This window comes from Astyanax mexicanus, chromosome 18 (assembly GCF_023375975.1).
Source record: "Astyanax mexicanus isolate ESR-SI-001 chromosome 18, AstMex3_surface, whole genome shotgun sequence".
Classification (NCBI taxonomy): Eukaryota; Metazoa; Chordata; class Actinopteri; order Characiformes; family Acestrorhamphidae; genus Astyanax; species Astyanax mexicanus.
This window is the reverse complement of record NC_064425.1, coordinates 3,978,193-3,997,727: the sequence shown is the minus strand read 5'-3', so window position 1 is coordinate 3,997,727 and position 19,535 is coordinate 3,978,193. Positions and strand designations below refer to the sequence as shown.

General features: G+C 37.2%; 4 protein-coding genes and 1 long non-coding RNA gene across 5 annotated transcripts in view; all 5 read left to right on the top strand.

Moving 5' to 3' along the window:
• Positions 1-19,535, top strand: part of LOC125782549 (uncharacterized) — a 207,295-nt gene that overhangs the window by 125,667 nt on the left and 62,093 nt on the right. The gene's annotated exons all lie outside the window — the stretch shown is intronic.
• tmprss5 (transmembrane serine protease 5) overlaps positions 1-19,535 on the top strand; it is a 56,555-nt gene that overhangs the window by 19,522 nt on the left and 17,498 nt on the right. The window lies entirely within an intron of this gene.
• LOC103032051 (odorant receptor 131-2-like) lies at positions 10,062-11,277 on the top strand. Its single transcript, XM_015600778.3, has one exon. It carries the CDS (start codon positions 10,207-10,209, stop codon positions 11,155-11,157), a length of 951 nt encoding a protein of 316 aa, XP_015456264.3. The 5' UTR covers positions 10,062-10,206; the 3' UTR covers positions 11,158-11,277.
• LOC111193556 (odorant receptor 131-2-like) lies at positions 13,902-15,897 on the top strand. Its single transcript, XM_022674888.2, has one exon. The coding sequence runs from the start codon at positions 14,101-14,103 to the stop codon at positions 15,055-15,057; it is 957 nt and encodes a 318-aa protein (XP_022530609.2). The 5' UTR covers positions 13,902-14,100; the 3' UTR covers positions 15,058-15,897.
• LOC111193558 (odorant receptor 131-2-like) lies at positions 17,623-19,016 on the top strand. The gene has a single exon (XM_049466827.1). It carries the CDS (start codon positions 17,998-18,000, stop codon positions 18,949-18,951), a length of 954 nt encoding a protein of 317 aa, XP_049322784.1. The 5' UTR covers positions 17,623-17,997; the 3' UTR covers positions 18,952-19,016.

The window sequence follows — 19,535 nt, the reverse complement described above, 5'->3', positions numbered from 1 at the left end:
CAGCTCTGGCAGTTTTCAACGCTTCAGTCACAGACAACAGAGCCGTCTCGGTAGAATGTCCTTTTTTGAACCCAGATTGGTTCTGGTCCAGAAGGTCATTCTGGGAGAGGAAGCCAGAGACCTGATTTAAAACTGCTCTTTCTAGTGTTTTAGAGAGAAAGGGTAGCAGTGAGACCGGTCTGTAGTTGTCAACCTGGGCGGGGTTGAGAGAAGGCTTTTTAAGCAGTGGTGTCACATGTGCTTGTTTGAAAGCAGTGGGGAATACACCAGAAGTTAAAGAGGCATTGATCGTGTGAGTGATAGCCGGAATTGTACAGCAATGTCCTTTCTTAGTGTTTGTAGTCCGCTGACTCTTGTGGCGATGTGTTTGGAGCGCTATGTTGCTATATGCATGCCTTTAAGACATGCAGACATTTCTACCAGCAGGACCAGGTTTTCTGGATTTGTTATAATTTGGAGTGTCAGCTTCATAGCTCCTGCATTTACTGCTATAGCATATATTTCAGTAAACCCTTCTAGTGCTTTTTCATATGTTGTTTGTTCTGTGGAGGTAATGTTACAGAAAGAGTGGCAGGCACAAGCACGTGCTGTTATTTTGCTGCTTCTTTTTCTTTTTATGCTTGCTGTCATTGTCTTTACCTATATTAAAATAATGATCGCAGCCAGAGCTGCCTCCTCGGAGAAAAAGAAATCAACCAGCAAGAGTCTCAGAACTGTGATCCTTCATGGATTTCAGCTGTTTCTGTCTATAGTTCAGTTTATAACTCCATACATAGAAATGCCATTCTGGAAGTTAGATGTAATGCTGTTTATTAATGTAAGATATTCAAATTTTATTGTTTTTATTCTTGCTCCACGTTGTCTTAGTCCATTAATCTATGGAATGAGAGATGAAAAGTTTTTTCTTGTTTTAAGACATTATGCACTGTGGGGATTTAATGGTTTTAACCACAGTTTGTTAATTCAATGGAAAATAAGACCTAGTTAGCTTACAGTAATAGTTAGAATCAGTCATTGTCAATGTTTGAATTAAATTTGACAAAATATATAAAAAATATACTTCTGACTTGAATCATTTATAACATTGCTTGTTAAGTAAACTCTGTCTCATTAAATTTTACTATCTATAATAATAAATTAGAAAATGTCAAAGCACAATGATGTAATTCAATACAGTAGAATATGTATACAGGCAGAACCTAATCTATTTTATCACATGAGAAACCTTTTTGTTTTTTGCTGTTAAAAATAGTAAAGTTTTATTATTTTTTTAATACAGTCTAAATTTTAATCAGCACACTGCCTGAACACCTTTAAAATGTAAAGAACTATAGAAAGACCCGGGTACCTTGAAGGAAGCAGAGAGACAACTGTAAGCATTAGAGCAAAATGTGCATGCAGAGAATCACAGATAAGCACAGTTTGGTCATTAGACTGGTGACATTATATCGAAGGTGTGAAAAGTATTCACATTCATTACTCTGGTTGAAGTATAGATAATAGGATTTAAATATACTTCTGTAGAAGTTTAAGAACCAATTCAAGCTTTTTGCTCTTTTGATTTGTTTGATTGTCCAAACAATGAGCTTTGTGTAAACAAATTGCATTTCTGTGAAGCATTATACATATATATATATATATATATATATATATATATATATATATATATATATATATATATATATATATATATATATATATATTTAAACACTGGTTCTTAACTTTGAAGTCTTTTGGGAAACAGGCATAAAATTGGTGTTCTTAATATTACGTCGTTCTTAAAGTTGTTTGTTATCATTTGATATCGGTAAATGCACGTCTGAAGAACTAAATATTACATAAAAGTAAAGCTGCTAGACCTACCCCCCTGTTAATTATCAGCAGAAAATAAATCTTAAACATGGAAAAAAAGAGAATTTAAGTAAATATATATATTTAATGTAAAAAGCAGAAGTATCATTAATGCAATGTAATATAATAAAATAATTTATATAAATAAAGTAAATTACAAATAATAAAAATAAATGATAGTAAATCACAAAAATCTAAATGGTTAAATCTTGCTTGTGGATCACCTTATGCTTTGTGGTTGGATATGTGGATATGCCTTTGTTATATATTTTTTTATCTTTTTTTATCCTATTTTCTCCCCAATTCACCCCAATTAATAAGACCAATTACCCAACCCATTCATCACTAGTAATGCCCCAACACCAGGAGGGTGAAGATCAGCACATGCCTCCTCCAACACATGTGAAGTCACATGATGCAGCATTGCCGAGTAGCATTACAGCGCACTTGGAGGAAAACGCAGCAACTCGGTTCTGATACATCAGCTCACAGACGCAGCCTTGTGCTGTTTAACATCACCCTAGGAGTAAGAGAGCACCATCTACCCACCCAGAGAGAGCAAGGCCAATTGTGCTCTCTCAGGGCTCTGGCAGCTGATGGAAAGCTACAGTTGTGGTCAAAAGTTTACATACACTTGTAAAAAAACATAATGTTATGGCTGTCTTGAGTTTTCAATAAGTTCTACAACTCTTATTTTTCTGTGATAGAGTGATCGGAACACATACATGTTTGTCACAAAAAACAGTCATAAAATTTGGTTCTTTCATAAATTTATTATGGGTCTGCTGAAAATGTCACCAAATCTGCTGGGTCAAAAATATACATACAGCAACATTAGTATTTGGTTACACGTCCCTTGGCCATTTTCACGGCAACTAGGCGCTTTTGGTAGCCATCCACAAGCTCCTGGCAAGCTTCAGGTCGAATGTTTGACCACTCTTCTTGACAGAATTGGTGCAGTTCAGCTAAATGTGATGGTTTTCTTGCATGAACCCGTTTCTTTAGCACTGTCCACATGTTCTCAATGGGGTTTAAGTCAGGACTTTGGGAAGGCCATTCTAAAACCTTAATTCTAGCCTGGTTTAGCCATTCCTTTACCACTTTTGATGTGTGTTTTGGGTCATTGTCTTGTTGGAACACCCAACTGCGCCCAAGACCCAACCTTCGGGCTGATGGTTTTAAGTTTTCCTGCAGAATTTGGAGGTAATCCTCCTTCTTCATTATCCCATTTACTTTCTGCAAAGAACCAGTTCCACTGGCAGCAAAACATCCCCAGAGCATAATACTACCACCACCATGCTTGACAGTAGGCATGGTGTTCCTGGGATTAAAGGCCTCACCTTTTCTCCTCCAAACATATTGCTGGGTGTTGTGGCCAAACAGCTCAATTTTTGTTTCGTCTGACCAGAGAACTTTCCTCCAGAAGGTTTTATCTTTGTCCATGTGATCAGCAGCAAACTTCAGCCGAGTCTTAAGGTGCCTTTTCTGGAGCAAGGGCTTCTTTCTTGCACGGCAGCCTCTCAGTCCATGGCGATGTAAAACACGCTTGACTGTGGAGACTGACACCTGTGTTCCATCAGCTTCCAAATCCTTGCAGACCTGCTTCTTGGTGATTCTTGGTTGACTCTTGACCATCCTGACCAATCTCCTCTCGGCAGCATGTGATAGCTTGCGTTTTCTTCCTGATCGTGGCAGTGACACAACTGTTCCATGCACTTTATACTTGCGTATAATTGTCTGCACAGTTGCTCTTGGGACCTGTAGCTGCTTTGAAATGGCTCCAAGTGACTTCCCTGACTTGTTCAAGTCAATAATTCGCTTTTTCAGATCCACACTGAGTTCCTTTGACTTTCCCATTGTAGCTTTTGTAGCTGAGTCTAATCACTGGGTCAAATGAGCCCTATTTAAATGGGCTCATGAGAAGTCAACAGCTGTAGTCAATCAGAATCACTTACAAGAAGTGAAGAGGCCATGACATGAAGCTAATTTGATTGACACAACTCGCTACATCACCAAAATTGACAAATTTTGTTGCTGTATGTATATTTTTGACCCAGCAGATTTGGTGACATTTTCAGCAGACCCATAATAAATTTATGAAAGAACCAAATTTTATGACTGTTTTTTGTGACAAACATGTATGTGTTCCGATCACTCTATCACAGAAAAATAAGAGTTGTAGAACTTATTGAAAACTCAAGACAGCCATAACATTATGTTTTTTTACAAGTGTATGTAAACTTTTGACCACAACTGTACATGAACAGGATTCGAACCTGCAAACTCCTGATTATAGTGGCAGCGCCTTAGTCCACTGGACCTCTCAAAGCCTTATGTCTGAATGTGACAGAATTCTCAGCCGATAATAACCAGACAGCAGATGTGGAGCTACTTTAATCTGGTTTATCCAACCACGGTAGGCTCATAGGTCAGCATCAGCAAACACTTGCTGCTGTGAACCACGCCACTGATGGGCTAGCCTGTCAGCAACTAAGCCAACAACAGTGATTATCCCAGATCCTAGAGTGTTTATGTGGGCTTTCCTCTAGTTGTCCCATTTCAGTATCACCTGTGGCTATTTCAGTAGCTGCTACACACATTTTAGGCAACTCATTTTGTAAACCAGAGCTTTTTTGATGGCAATCCTGTGAAATCCTGTGTACCTTTTTTTCTCCAATGCTTTGTGTTTTTAACAACTCCCATTCATCTACAGACAAAGCTAAGATAGCCTTTATTATCTCTCGTCTTTTAGCTAAAGCACTAGATTGGTCTACCACCATATGGGATACTATTTCTGACAAGAGCTTCACAATTTTTTTGACACTTTTTTGCAATGTTTTTGATCACACCCAGTACAGACTCTCCAGTGGTAAATTATTGCTAAGCCTGGTTAAGTGGGTAAGTGTTTTGTAGCTGCTTATGCACTAGAATTCTTCACTTTAGCAGCTAGCAGTGGCTGGAATGAACCAGCTTTGATTAACGCCTTTTGCAATGTTCTTCACCCGGACATTATTAAAGAACTGGCATGCAGAGATGATGAATTCACCCTGGAAAAGTTAACCTTTTTGTCCTTCCAGGTTCTGTCCAGGCATAGCAGGTCTACCTCCACTACTGCTATAGCTCCAGTTCCTACTCTAGCTCTGGTATCCATTTCTGCCTTCAGGGTCATGTCACCAGTTTCCATGGCACGTGCACTCCCTGATTTACTTCCCAGGGAGATCCAGAAAACTCGACTCACCTCTCTGAATCTGTGCTTGTACTGTGGAGGGTCCGGTCACATCAAGGCTGACTTCCAGCCCTGGCCACAAAATGTCAAGGTGTCGACTCTGGGACAGCGCGTGGATTCTATTCCACTAATGTGGTGCGAAACCATTCCTCTGGGTCATCACGCAACATTTTCAAAACTTAAGTCACTATTACTTGCCAAACTGGTGCATCTTGTGAGGAACTTCATCAGTAAAGACCTGGTCTGAGAGTGGGGGATTCCTACCAGGGTTCTACATCACATCGCCATCCATGCTGTGGACATAAGAACCATCCGGTCTAAGCCCATAACTCACCAGTCTATTTCTCTCAAACACATAAAAACACATGACCCAGGAATTTCCTGGAGCCAGGGAGACAGTATATCCTGGTCCTCCTATTGTCACACTTAATGTCAAGCCCTAGATAAACACACCGTACACTCCACCACCCAATTACCTCCTCACTGTGCGTATGACTGTGCCATAGAGCTTGTAGAGGGTGCTACTCTGCCCAAGTCCTGTATCTATCCTTTCACCTGTGAGGAAGAGCAGGCCATGGAGGATTATGTTAGTGAGGCATTAGCACATTAGCACACCTTCATTCAACCGTCCAAATCTCCTTTAGGCTCCAGTTTCTTCTTCGTTAAGAAGAGGGATGGGGTTTTAAGAGCCCTGCACTGACCATCGCGGCCTTAATGACACTAGCCATAAGTATGCCTATCCACTTTGCCTAACTCCAGGGGCGTGTCCTATTACACCAAATTTGATCTAAGAAGTGCATACAACCTACTCCGCACCAGGGAGAGGGATGAGTGAACAGGAGAACAGTCTCTTCACCAAAGACTTACATTATCAGAGTCGCATTTCTCGGCTACATCATTAGTGCCACCAGTGTACTCATGAATGTCAAAAAGGTTAAAGCCGTCACTAACTGGCCCCGTACCATTCAAGAGCTCCAGTGTTTTTTGGGTTTCGCTAACATTTACAGACGTTCTTTGCCTGCCGTTCATTGCTGATTGTCTGTCCTTAGACCCTAAACTGTTTCTCACGTTTTATTATGTCATTCCCTATTGGCTCCTCTTTACCGGCATTGACCGTGCTTATCCTGACTACTCTTTGTATGACCGCATCTTGTAATATAGTCTTTTATACGTATCTGCATAAAATAATTTTTTTATACGTATTTTAACAATCATATAATGCATGACACTGAATGTCACTGTAACAGCAATGAAATTTTGAAGAACTAACTTATGTCCTGAAAAGTTGATTTTATACTGCGCATGCCTTACTGTATTATCAAATCTACACAAATACATTCAAATCTAAACAGTTTGTTTGCAGACGGGATTATATGATTGAAGGTGCTGGACTTTGATGTCCATTAACTCCATCACTGAGGCTTCTGTGCTTCTGTTAATGAATACCAGCTGAACCCTATAGGTCATATAGAGCAGGGTTTCTCAACCGGGGACCAAAAGTTCAGAGCTGCGACTTTACATACACATACGAGCCTCTCACACACAGAAAAGCAGCCTTTCAACCACAGAGGAGAAGCTGAAAACGGATTTATAGAACTATATATCACGGTGAGGTTGATTAAAAATCTTAAACTTATGATTAACTACACCTGTTGCTTCATTTGAATTAAAAAAAACTTCACAGATACGCCCACACGAGCCGATTGATCAGGTGTTCTGTCGAGTTGTGCTACCCTGTCAAACCATGCTACCCTTATGTGTATATTTAAAGGAGAGAAGTTTTCAGTGAGCCAATTAAAGAAAGCAAGTAATTCTGCTGTTCAGACACAGAGTAATTTGTTCCACCACCTTTATACCATGACAGCGATATAAGGTATAAGGTGAACTGGTAGCAAAAAGCCTTGACTTTTTCTGGCAGGGAGCACTGATTGATCTTGTTAAGGCCAACAGATGCTACCATTCCTGATCCCCTTTTGGATTGAGGGGCTGTGGGACTTTATAGACTTGATTTTTATGTGATTTCCATGTTAGCAACTCCTCCAGCCTTTTGTGGAAGAGTGGTGGCATCGTCCATGTAGATCAACTTTGTACGTGCGAAAGTCTTTGACCTGTTTGGAAATTGGCCTCTACAACCATTTGCCTTCCACCTGCTGCCCAGCAGCACTCGGCATCACCGGAGTTCTGATCACCGTCCCTGCCTTGCTTACCTGTACACTATTAATGTGCTCTATGATGGAGCCCCAGCTAAGAGACTCTTTGTGAAGTCTTAGCATTTCTTTTGAGTGTTATATTTCTAGTGTGTATTCTGGTATTTTAACCTTTTGCTTTGTTTATTGACTATGTGTCAATTTCGTCCTCTGATAACCCTGTTTGCCTGTGATTCGACCCCTGCCTGTATTTTGAATTGGGTGGTGGAATAAACTGCTGTCTGCACTTGGTCTCATCTGGTCTTATTACCTGTTTGAGGTGACAGCTGGTACCAGGAAGTTGTGATGTCCCAGGTAGTAGTCCCAGGGTTGTATTATAAACTGAATTATAAAGTGATGAGAAATGCATTTACAAGATCTTACCTTATCCATAAACCCTGATAAACTTACCTTGTGAAAACCAATGTCGTAGTGGTTGGCCAGGGGAACGTTGGTCAGACTTCTGGCCAAAATTGAAATAAATATTTTTTCTCCATGTTTAGCAGGGGATGCCTCTAAACTTATTGAGGCTTTGGGATTCTTTTTCCTTTGGGATAAAGGTGGTGACTGCTTTGCACAATTAAGAAACAAAGGATTGAATCTACCAGTGAGTCACTGTTAGCCTCCACAGCAGGTTCATTTACATTTACATTTACATTTAAGGTATTTAGCAGACGCCCTTATCCAGAGCGACTTACAACAGTGCTTCGATGTCACTTCAAATATCCAAAGCTAGCTTTTAGACTAGGATCAAGAGATATTTAGTTAGTTTAGTTTAGTTTTGTTTATTTAGTTTAGGAACTCTTTGAAAAGATGTGTCTTCAGTCGACGTTTGAATACCGCGAGTATTGACAACCAGTGGAAGTTCTTTCCACCACCTTGGTGCCAGCACAGAAAAGAGTCAGGAAAAGGTTCAGGAACCCAGAGCAATTCTTAAAGACCTTGTAAGGCACTCCGTTTGGACCGCGTGCCGATGCTTCTCTGGCACGTTGGGTGACTTGTCTGACTTCCGTCCACTTCAGTGGAGCAATGTCTAATTTTCACAAGGGGCTCAAGTGGGCAGGTACATAGGGGTACATGGTAATCCAATTATTTTTAAGAGGTTAGCACTTAGCTGGTCTTTGATGTAATGTTCCAGCTCCTGCTGAAGGTTTGGAGTATCCCGTTCTTCAACTTTGATGTTATATTACCTCTTGGTCAGTTCTAAAGGATGGTACATGTGTTCTCATTAAAGGTGCTTCGGAGGTCACACACTCTATTATTTGGTTGAACCACCTTTATCTTTAATTGCTGCTCACATTCACTGTGGCATTGTTTTGATAAGCTTCGGCAATGTCACAAGATTTATTTCAATCCAGTGTTGCTGGATTAATTTTTCTCCAAGATCTTGCAGCAGCATTGATGATGGTAGAGTCTGACCGCTGCACAAAGCAGCTCTTCTCCATCCAGCACATCCCAAAGATTCTCAATGAGGTTAAGATCTGGACTCTGTGGTGAACTCTCTCTCAATCCATGTGTGAAAATGATGATCTCATGCTCCCTGAACCCTGAACTCTTTCACAGTTCCAGCCCCATGAATCCTGGTATTGTCATCTTGGAATATGACCGTATGATTAGGGAAGAAAAAATCAATCCATTGATGGAATAACCTAGTCTATATTCTGTATATTCAGGTAGTCAGCTGACCTCATTCTTTCAGCACATACAGAAAAAATCTGTCAATACTCGGCGGAGAACTGAGGCAAAATGAACCCTTTTAAATAGGGCTAGTAATTAGGTAAACTGTTCCTGAATAGAGTCACATAGTGTCGTGTGTGAGCGTAAGCAGTGTCAGGGATTGGTGCATCCTGGGCAATGTAGTCCCGTGATGGCGTATCTCAGGTAAAACTGAATGTAGATGAGACAGAGGCGCCTACAACACCCAGATTAAAGTGGCAGAAGTGCTTTCAGTGAAACTGTAATGTGACAATCATAATATTTCAGGGTATTTTTGTGATAATGATATTCTTGGGGGTATGACAGAATTGAATTAAAAAAATATTTCAAGAATACACTACTACATCAAAATGAATATTAAAATGTATTTGGATATTATTGCATACAATATAAAAATAAAGATTTTTAACAGTTTGAAGTCAATAATCTAACATAATGATAGTAATAATACACTACATATATTCAGGACTGAAGTAAAATAAGTTTTACTTGAGAGATATGAACTGTGTGAAATTTCCCTTTGATACAAACAGCTTAAAATTTGTCCCCTTATGGCCTATATGGCCCTAAAATAATATCAACATATATCAAGCAATATTCAAAAATATTAGCAATATTACTGTGTATGAGGGATGTACTTACTATTGAGATTACTATCTGATCTCAATACGGCAAACATAATAAAAACAGTCCATTAAAGTGCAACTCAAATTAAATCCTGGTAATTTGACCCAGTTTTGCCTGTTGTTCCTTTTGTTTAACCCATACTGGAGTCACAGCTCTCCTTATATGGAGTGAAAAGAAAAATATTTGAATATCTCTTAGTTTTAGTGTGTTGACAAAATTGCAGATGCACACTATGAGTTATTCTTGAGTTGATCTTTTAAATTAAGGCCTGATTCACAGTATTACAGTAATTGTCATTATTTGTAGAGATAAATTGTACCTGTTCATATATGTTAACAGGTTCTGTATAAAAAATGCTTAATTATGCATCATTACATATTATTCATTTCAGAATTAAAATAGGTGCTACACAATTGATTACACATCATGTAGGCTCCACCTCATTACCCGAACTGCGTCTTTAAAAACAATATAAATGCTAAGCAATGCTTTGATTGTGTAGATTTTTTTATGTTCACTGTAACATAACTTTTTCTGATCTTTATTTTTTCACCTGTAAAGGTTTTTCTTTCTATTATTCTATCACTTTTTGTTTTAGAAATGCAGAGACTTCAAGTTAATATCAGTTCAAGTGGAAACCTGACAACAGAACCAGTTGTGAAGATGATAGTACTGCAGGTGCTGGTTGGGATTTTTCTTTATGTGAACTGTCTGATGATATTCACCTTTCTGAAAAAGGAGGTGTTCAGGGGAGACACTCGCTACATATTATTTGCACAGACGTTATTTGTTGATTCTGCAGTCTTGTTTTTAACTGATGTGATGTTGCTTATGACTGCTTTCCAGGTTCGGATTCATATGATTTCTTGTATAATCGTGTCTGTAGTTGTGGCTGTTCTGAAGAGTTGTACTCCTATGACTCTTGTGGCGATGTGTTTGGAGCGCTATGTTGCTATATGCATGCCTTTAAGACATGCAGACATCTCTTCCAGCAGCAGGATCAGATTCTTTGGATTTCTTATCATTTGGACTATCAGCTCTATTACTGCACTGTTCACTTTTGTAACATATATCTCTGTGGCCCCCCCAAGTTCACTGTCCTTAAATGTTGTTTGTTCTATAGAGCTAATGTTAGATCAGGAGTGGCAGGCTCAAGCACGTGCTATTATGCTGCTGACATTTTTTCTGATGATGATTTCTGTCATAATCTTTACCTATATCAAGATAATGATTGCAGCCAGAGCTGCTTCGTCTGAGAAAAAGAAATCAACCAGCAAGTGTCTCAGAACTGTGCTCCTCCATGGCTTTCAGATGTTTTTGTGTATAGTTCAGTTTATAACTCCTTATATAGAAATGCCATTGTGGAAGTTAGATATCATAGTATTTATTAATGTAAGATACTCTAATTTTATCATGTTTATTATTGTGCCACGATGTCTCAGTCCACTGATTTATGGTCTTAGGGATGAAACGTTTTTTGCTGTCTTAAGACATTATGCTGTTTGTGGTTTGACAGGCTTTTCACAAATTCAGCCAGCCAACAAAAAATAAGTCCTAGCTGTATCATAGTTTTTTTTAATGTGCTTTTTCATCCAGTGTCTTTAATTGTAATAAAAAGCAATATTGTACTTTAAAGCAACTAAAACCCTGGTTATACATATCAGATCATGTCTACTGTACCTTATGTGTCAGCTTTTTTCTTTTTTTTAATGTATTTGTGCAAAATTATTTCTACAGACTGGAAATTATTATTAGAATTTTTCAAAATAGTCATGATTAAATGTATGAAATTACTCAATTATGCTACATAACTAACATTTTAACTGAATTTCATTCCTGTCATATCAGAGTAGTTCCATTCAATTTTCCAACTACTGCCTACTTTTGCCAGAACTGCTAAAGCACTTTGTCCAACATGTCTGTTATTAAGTTTCTATACTTAATGTGTTAAACATGTTGGACAGGTGTTGAGTTATGTCATTTATAAGCACTCATGTTATTTTGTACAAAACTGAAAATTGTGCAAGTGTGATGTCTTTTACAAAACACATGTAACTGCAAATCCATGCCCAATACCATATCCATATGCAACATACAGTAAAAGTTGTGTCCCCCAGGACACCAAAGCTCATCCTTTTTCCTTAAATATTAGATATACACTGATTCCACTGCATCTAGTAGGTAGAAAATAGTTTTATATGTAGTGACTTAGAACAGCATTTATGGAATTAAAGTAACATGTAAATAATTAAATGAGTTGCGTTACTTGATTGGTTGATCAGGCAGCTTTTTTATAAATGTATTTGTGTGAAATTATCCACAGACTGTAAATTATTATTAGAACATTTCAAAATATAGACATGATTAAATGTATGAAATTACTCAACATTGCTATTTAAGTGCAACTCTCAAATAATTCCAAAGTCAAAAAGTTATATATAAATAACATTTTAATTGTTGATCAGCAGTGTGTAAGACTGGTGGAGGTGAACATGATGCCAAGATGCATGAAAACTGTGATTAAAAACCAGGGTTATTCCACCAAATATTGATTTCTGAACTTGTTTCCTTTGCATTACTTGAGGTCTGAAAGTTCTGCATTTTTGTGTTATTTCAGCCATTTCTCATTTTCTGCAAGTAAATGCTCTAAATGACAATATTTTTATGTGGAATTTGGGAGAAAAATGTTTATTTTACTCAAACATATACCTATAAATAGCAAAATCAAAGAAGTTTATTCAGAAACTGAAGTTGTCTTATATTTTTTGTGATATGTGATATAAGGCTTCCCCATTTCCATCTCAATACCTTGAATACTTATGTACAGTTTGTAATTGTAAGATGAGGGGTACTTGTTTTCTGCAGCAGGACAATAATCGCAAGCACACCAGCATGTGCCATCAATGAATGGCTCAAAAAAGGCAAAAGTGAAGTTTTTGAAATGGCCTAGTCATAGTGTTTTTTTTATTCATTTTATTTTTTATTTTTCCTTTTTCTCACAGTTTAGCTAAGCCAATTGTCCCACCCATTTAGCTGCAACTCAGCTGTATATTCCTCATTACTGGTGATGCCACAACACAAGGAGAGTGTGTTGGAAGAGGCATGTGCTCCCTTTATAAAGCACATGCCTCTTCCAACACATGTGAAGTCTGACTCCGCCTATTTTTGAACTGCTGCTGATGCAGCATTGCCGAGTAGCATCACAGCGCACTCGGAGCAACCCAAAACAGACATGGGCCAGGCTGAGACGTAAAACTAAAAAGAGAAGCGTCAAAAAGCCAGAAAAGTAGACAAACCACACAAGAAATTCAAAAAAGGTATCCAAAGCTAACAAGGAAAACTTTTTATATTATATTGGTAGAGATTGATAACAAGATGGCAAAACACATGAGACAGTGAATAGTATGCAATAAACAGGTTGGCAATACTTCGCAAAGTGCAAAGGCAAACAAACAAGGATATATACACATAGATTACAAATAAGTGTGAGCAATTCTATAACTCAGAAGAATGAGGCTACGTTCACATTACCAGGCTGAAGTGACTCAAATCTAATTTTTTATTTGCAAAGTAGCTCAGATCAGATTTTTTCATGACTGTGTGAATGTGCCAAATCTACATATGTGGTCCTAAATCAGATACGTATTCAATCCATGGACATGCATCATGCGAACGTGAACGGTTAAATAGGAATTCATCCATCTTTTTGCTTTTATGCATTAGCATTAGCGCTACGTGCTTCTCTCTCGTACCCACACTGCATCTCTTGGTGCAACTATGCAGCTATAGCTGCAAAAACAGCAAAAGCAAACCGCCTGGCCTTTTTTTTTCACCTCTTTGACCTGAGCATGAACTTTACTCTCCACTCCAGCAAAAGATGCTCAACATATGAGCTGCTAACTCATCCATTTCCCTTTATAAAGCTACGAGTCTCTCGTCTCTCTAATATGAGGGTTTTTGTTGTTGGTGAAGAAGGAGATACACGTTTATACAGGTATCAATGTGCAGCATGTGAGGCGTTTCAGGGACAGATTCGTTCACATTACACACAGATACAGATCACTTACATTTACAGTGAATGTGAACTATCAAACTCAATCTGAGCAAAAAATCGGATTTGAGCAACGTGGCTTGTGAACATAGCCTGAGAGAGTGGGAACTGATTGTCTAAAAGAGTGCACATGGCAGAAGGCTCTGAAAAAAAGGATTATGGGAAATTACTCATTACTATTGGTGAAGGAGAGGGAAAGGCCAAAGAGCATGACAAAAATCAGCACTAAAATTGTTGTTATGCTACTGTATGTGTGCTGTATATGCAAAATAAAAAGGCTCCACCTCATTCAAAGTCTCTAAGAACAGTTTATAAACAGTGAAATTGATCAGAGTGTTGATTTAAGCTGCTGTTTATCTGTCTGCTGTATTTTTGCTGTTGATAATCTATGTTGTTTAGTGTTTGATTTTCCTTTTTATATTATTCTAATCAGTTTTTTGGGAATGCAGAACTCTCAAGTTAATGTCAGCTCAAGAACTGTATCAATGAATGCTCCAACGTTTGCAAAGTTGGTGATAATGCAGGTGCTGGTGGGGATTTTTCTTTATGTGAACTGTCTGATGATATTTACCTTTCTGAAAAAGGAGGTGTTCAGAGGAGACACTCGCTATATTTTATTTGCACAAACACTATTTGTTGACTCTGCAGTCATGCTTATAACTGATGTGCTCATGATTTGGGGCTTTTACCTACTTCGAATTCATATGACGTATTGTGTAATTACATGTGTAGTTGTGGCTGTTCTGAAGAGTTGTACTCCTGTGACTCTTGTGGCGATGTGTCTGGAGCGCTATGTTGCTATATGCATGCCTTTAAGACATGCAGGCATCACTTCAAGCACTAGGATCAGATTCTTTGGATTTCTTATCATTTGGAATATTAGCTGTTTATTTACACTGCTTACATTTATAGCATTTACTGCAGAGACCAGTCCTGAATTCATGTCCTCCTATGTCATATGCAATATGGAGATACTGTTAGTGAAAGAGTGGCAGTATAATGCACGTGGAGGCATTTTGCTGATCTTTTTTCTGATGATGATTTCTGTCATGGTCTTTACCTACATTAAGATAATGATCGCAGCCAGAGCTGCCTCCTCTGAGAAAAAGAAATCAACCAGCAAGGGTCTCAGAACTGTGCTCCTTCATGCCGTTCAGATGCTTTTGTGCATGGTTCAGCTTTTAACACCATATATAGAACTGCCATTCTGGAAGGTGAATATCATGGTGTTTAATAATATAAGATACTCAAATTTGATCATTTTTATTATTGTTCCACGATGTCTCAGTCCACTGATTTATGGTCTTAGGGATGAAAAGTTTTTTGCTGTCTTAAGACATTATGCTGTGTGTGGGTTGATAGGCTTTTCACAAGTGCAGCCAGTCAAAAGAAAATCATAGAGTCCTATCTGTAGCATCATTTATTAACAGCTTACTATCACAGATCACAGTTTATTTAATGTGCTTTCTCATCCAGTGTCTTTAATTGTAATAAGATCAGTATTTGTACATTGTAATTTATTATTTTAAAACAATTAAAACCCTGGATATACATTTCCCAAAAAAAACAAATACAGGAAATCTACTCTCTGTTCAGTTTGAACTGAATTAAATGCAGTGGGGCTGAACTGCAGACCACAAATACAGAACTACATGCCTTAAATCATGACTTAGATCATATCTGCTGACATTTATGCTAACTGTACCAAATGTTCCTTTATGACACCATTCACTTACTGTTATTAGTTATTGAATTGTACACACAGGACATGCATCTCTTTTAGAAATGTATTTGTGTGAAATTATCCACAGACTAAAAAATATTATTAGAACATGATTAAATCTATGAAAGGACTGTGATAATTCAGTGCAGCTCTCCAAAAATAATATAAAAACAACATTTGACTACACCTACATGGGTCCAGATTTAAATTTGTGCCATATCTTATTGCAATAGTTTTAATAGCATTGAATAAATGCACAATTTCCCCAACTGCTGCCTACTCTGTTCTGTTATTTGAGTCTTGGTTCCTTCCAAGGTTTCTTCCTCTTAATGTAAGGACGTTTTTCTTGCCACTGTTGTCTCCACAATGATTGGCATCTCAGTGGTGCCGCTCATAAGAGGCGTGGACCTGTTTTGATCTGTAAATGCTGCTTTGTGACAAATTCTGTTGTAAAAAGCACTATATAAATAAAATAGAATTAAATTGAATTAAACACTTTTGCCAGAACTGCTTAAGCACTAAAGCACCATCTCTGTAAGTTTCTGTTCTTAATGTGTTGAACATGTTTGACATGTGTTTCATGTGACATGAGTTCTGTCATTTGAAACCACTTGTGTGTAATGTTTAAAAAATATATATATATTGTATAATTTTTATTCATTGTTAAAGATGTACAGCTGTCACACAAGGACTGGTCAATAGCAATAATATATATAATATATATATATATATATATATATATATATATATATATATATATATATATATATTTTTTTTTTTTATGTGACAGCAAAGCCTGATGCCATGTTCATATGTAATACAGTAACTGCAGTGTTCCCCAGTGGCCAGTGGTCACTAGCTGTAAACTTGTATAGGCTACAATACATCAATCCATACATCAATGTCACAATGCTAAGCCAGTCAAAAATCAGCTGAAAATACATATTAAATATACTACTTGTACTTTTACGCAATATGATTTAAATTATACTTTGTGTTTGATAAATATAAATATAATATTTGAAGTTGTTCGAAAAAAAACACATTTAAATTCACAACCTAATGCTTTTATGTTGTGTTTAAATATAGATTAATTACAACTGAAATATACGTAAATTGCCATAAGTTGTTTAAAAATAGTACATTTAGTATGTATTTAAGCACTTTTTAAAAGTATGTTCTTTTCCATGTTAACTATACTTTTAAAAAAATTTACTTAATTCACTTTTCTTTTACAAGGGATGGCGACTACATTTCATCTAATTGTCAAATCAACCTTTCAAACTATGTGCAAATACAGTGATGTAAATGTATTGCCTCCAAACAGATTATTTTTGTTTTTGCTTTTTTGACAACATAACATTTTCATAAGCAAAAAAAAACTCACTTATTTGGGCTCCCCCTATCACTAGTGATGCCACAACACCAGGAGACTAAAGACTAGCGCATGCCTCCTCCGATACATGTGAAGTCAGACTCCGCCTGTTTTTGAGCTACTGCTGATGCAGCATTGCCGAGTAGCATCACAGCGCCTTCGGAGGAAAGCGCAGAGACTCGGTTCTGATACAGCAGCTCACAGAAGCAGCCTTGTGCTGATCCACATCACCCTGGGAGTGATGAGGGGAAAGAGCGCCAATTGTGCTCTCTCAGGGCTCCGGCAGCTGATGGCAGGCTACATGAACAGCATTCCAACCGGCAATCTCCTGATCAGCCCTAAGCCCGCTGGACCACCCAGAGCTCTCTTATTTCATAAACAGTTCATTTGATATATGATTTAATTCATTGCAATAACACGTGCATCATGCCTCAATTCTTTCAATATAAATTGACATGATTTTTTATGTTAATTGCTGTTTATTACTGGGCCCTCAGAACAAGATTTGTATTTATAGCAGTTGTGTTAACTAATTTCCAAATTTAAGGCAAGATCAGGTGCATAAAATGCTATTTCAAATAATAGATAGATAGATAGATAGATAGATAGATAGATAGATAGATAGATAGATAGATAGATAGATAGATAGATAGATAGATAGATAGATAGATAGATAGATAGATAGTCACTTTATTAATCCTATAGGGAAAGTCATGTATTGCAGCACCCAATCACATTAAATAACAATAAAATGATATAAATAACTCTACAGTAGTAATATATTCATAAATAATAAAAAATATTAGTAATCTTGCAGGGACTAAAAAATAAAAAAAAAATAACTAGCCAATGCAAAGAGGATGAATATGAAAATGAAAAAAGTGTAAAGAATCCATGGTTGAGTGGATGAAGTTTTATTTAACTATTATTTATGTAAGCAAGCAATATTAATGTCAAACAAATTCAATGTTTACTTGTAAAAGCAGTATTTATCTATAATTTACCATGACTGTAATACTAAAATACCCTATAGAGGCAGTGCATTTGTTGCTATGCTAAAGCTTATGACAGGCTCCACCTCATTCAAAGACCCTAAAAACAGTATGAATATATAAATACAGTGAATTGCTGTATATTGATGGTGTTGATTTATGCTGTGTCTGCTGTGTTTTTATTTCTGTTGACAATTTATGTTCTTTAGTGTTTAGCCTGTAAGTTTGTCTGTATGATTTTATTATAGAAATGGATAACTTTCAAGTTAATATTAGTTCAAAAACTGTATCAACAGATGCTCCTATCTTTGTGAAGTTGATGGTAATGCAGGCACTGGTGGGGATTTTTCTTTATGTCAACTCTCTGATGATATTTACCTTTCTGAAAAAGGAGGTGTTCAGAGAGGACACTCGCTATATATTATTTGCACAGACGCTATTTGTTGACTCTGCTATCATGGTTTTAACTGATGTGATGTTAATTCTAAGCATTTATCAGTCTCGAATTCAAATGATTTCTTGTATATTTCTGTGTATAGTTGTGACAACTCTGCGAACTTGCACTCCTTTGACTCTTGTGGCGATGTGTTTGGAGCGCTATGTTGCTATATGCATGCCTTTAAGACATGCAAGCATCTCTACCAGCAGCAGGATCAGATTCTTTGGGTTTTTTATCATCTGGAGTATCAGTTCCATCACCTCTGTGTTCACTTTTTTAGCTTACATCTCTGTGGTCCGTCCTGGTGCTTTGTTTTCATATGTTGTTTGTTCTATAGAGGTGATGTTAGAGAAAGAGTGGCAGGCTCAAGCACGTGCTATCATTCTGCTGATCTTTTTTCTGATGATGATTGTCATTATTCTCTTTACCTACATCAAGATGATGATCGCAGCCGGAGCTGCCTCCTCTGAGAAAAAGAAATCAACCAGCAAGGGTCTCAGAACTGTGCTCCTTCATGCCGTTCAGATGATTTTGTGCATGGTTCAGTATTTATCTCTTTATTTGGAAATGCTATTCTGGTCATTTGATGCGAAGGTGCTTAATAATATAAGATACTCTAATTTTATCATTTTCACTATTGTGCCACGATGTCTCAGTCCACTGATTTATGGTCTTAGGGATGAAAAGTTTTTTGCTGTCTTAAGACATTATGCTGTGTGTGGGTTGTTGGGATTTTCACAACTTCAGTCAGTGAACAGAAAATAAGTCCATGCAGTAACATCTTTCATTAACAGCTTTGTGTCACAGTGTATTTAATGTGCTTTTTCATTCAGTGGTTTTAATTAAAGCACTGTTTGTAGCATACAGTTTGTATAGTTTGCTTTTCAATAAATAATGTTTAAAAAATATAAAAAGTTTGCTTTTACAGCTCTGGTTATGCTGATTTTGCTATGTATAGGTTTATGTTTGAGTAAGATGAACATTGTTGTTTTATTCTATAAACTACGGACAACATTTCTCCCAAATTACAAATTAAAATTTTGTCATTTAGAGCATTTATTTGCAGAAAATGAGAAATGGCTGAAATAACAAAAAAGATGCAGAGCTTTCAGAACTTAAATAATGCAAAGAAAACACGTTCATATTTATAAGGTTTTAAAGAGTTCAGAAATCAATATTAGGTGGAATAACCCTGGTTTTTAATCACAGTTTTCATGCATCTTGGCGTCATGTTGTCCTCCACCAGTCTTACACACTGCTTTTGGATAACTTTATGCCTTTACTCCTGGTGCAAAAATTCAAGTATTTTGATTGTTTGATGGCTTGTGATCATCCATCTTCCTCTAGAT

Bases quoted from the DNA above. Each gene is read 5' to 3' on its own strand.
- LOC103032051 (XM_015600778.3), top strand. From the start codon at position 10,207: ATGCAGAGACTTCAAGTTAATATCAGTTCAAGTGGAAACCTGACAACA.
- LOC111193556 (XM_022674888.2), top strand. From the start codon at position 14,101: ATGCAGAACTCTCAAGTTAATGTCAGCTCAAGAACTGTATCAATGAAT.
- LOC111193558 (XM_049466827.1), top strand. From the start codon at position 17,998: ATGGATAACTTTCAAGTTAATATTAGTTCAAAAACTGTATCAACAGAT.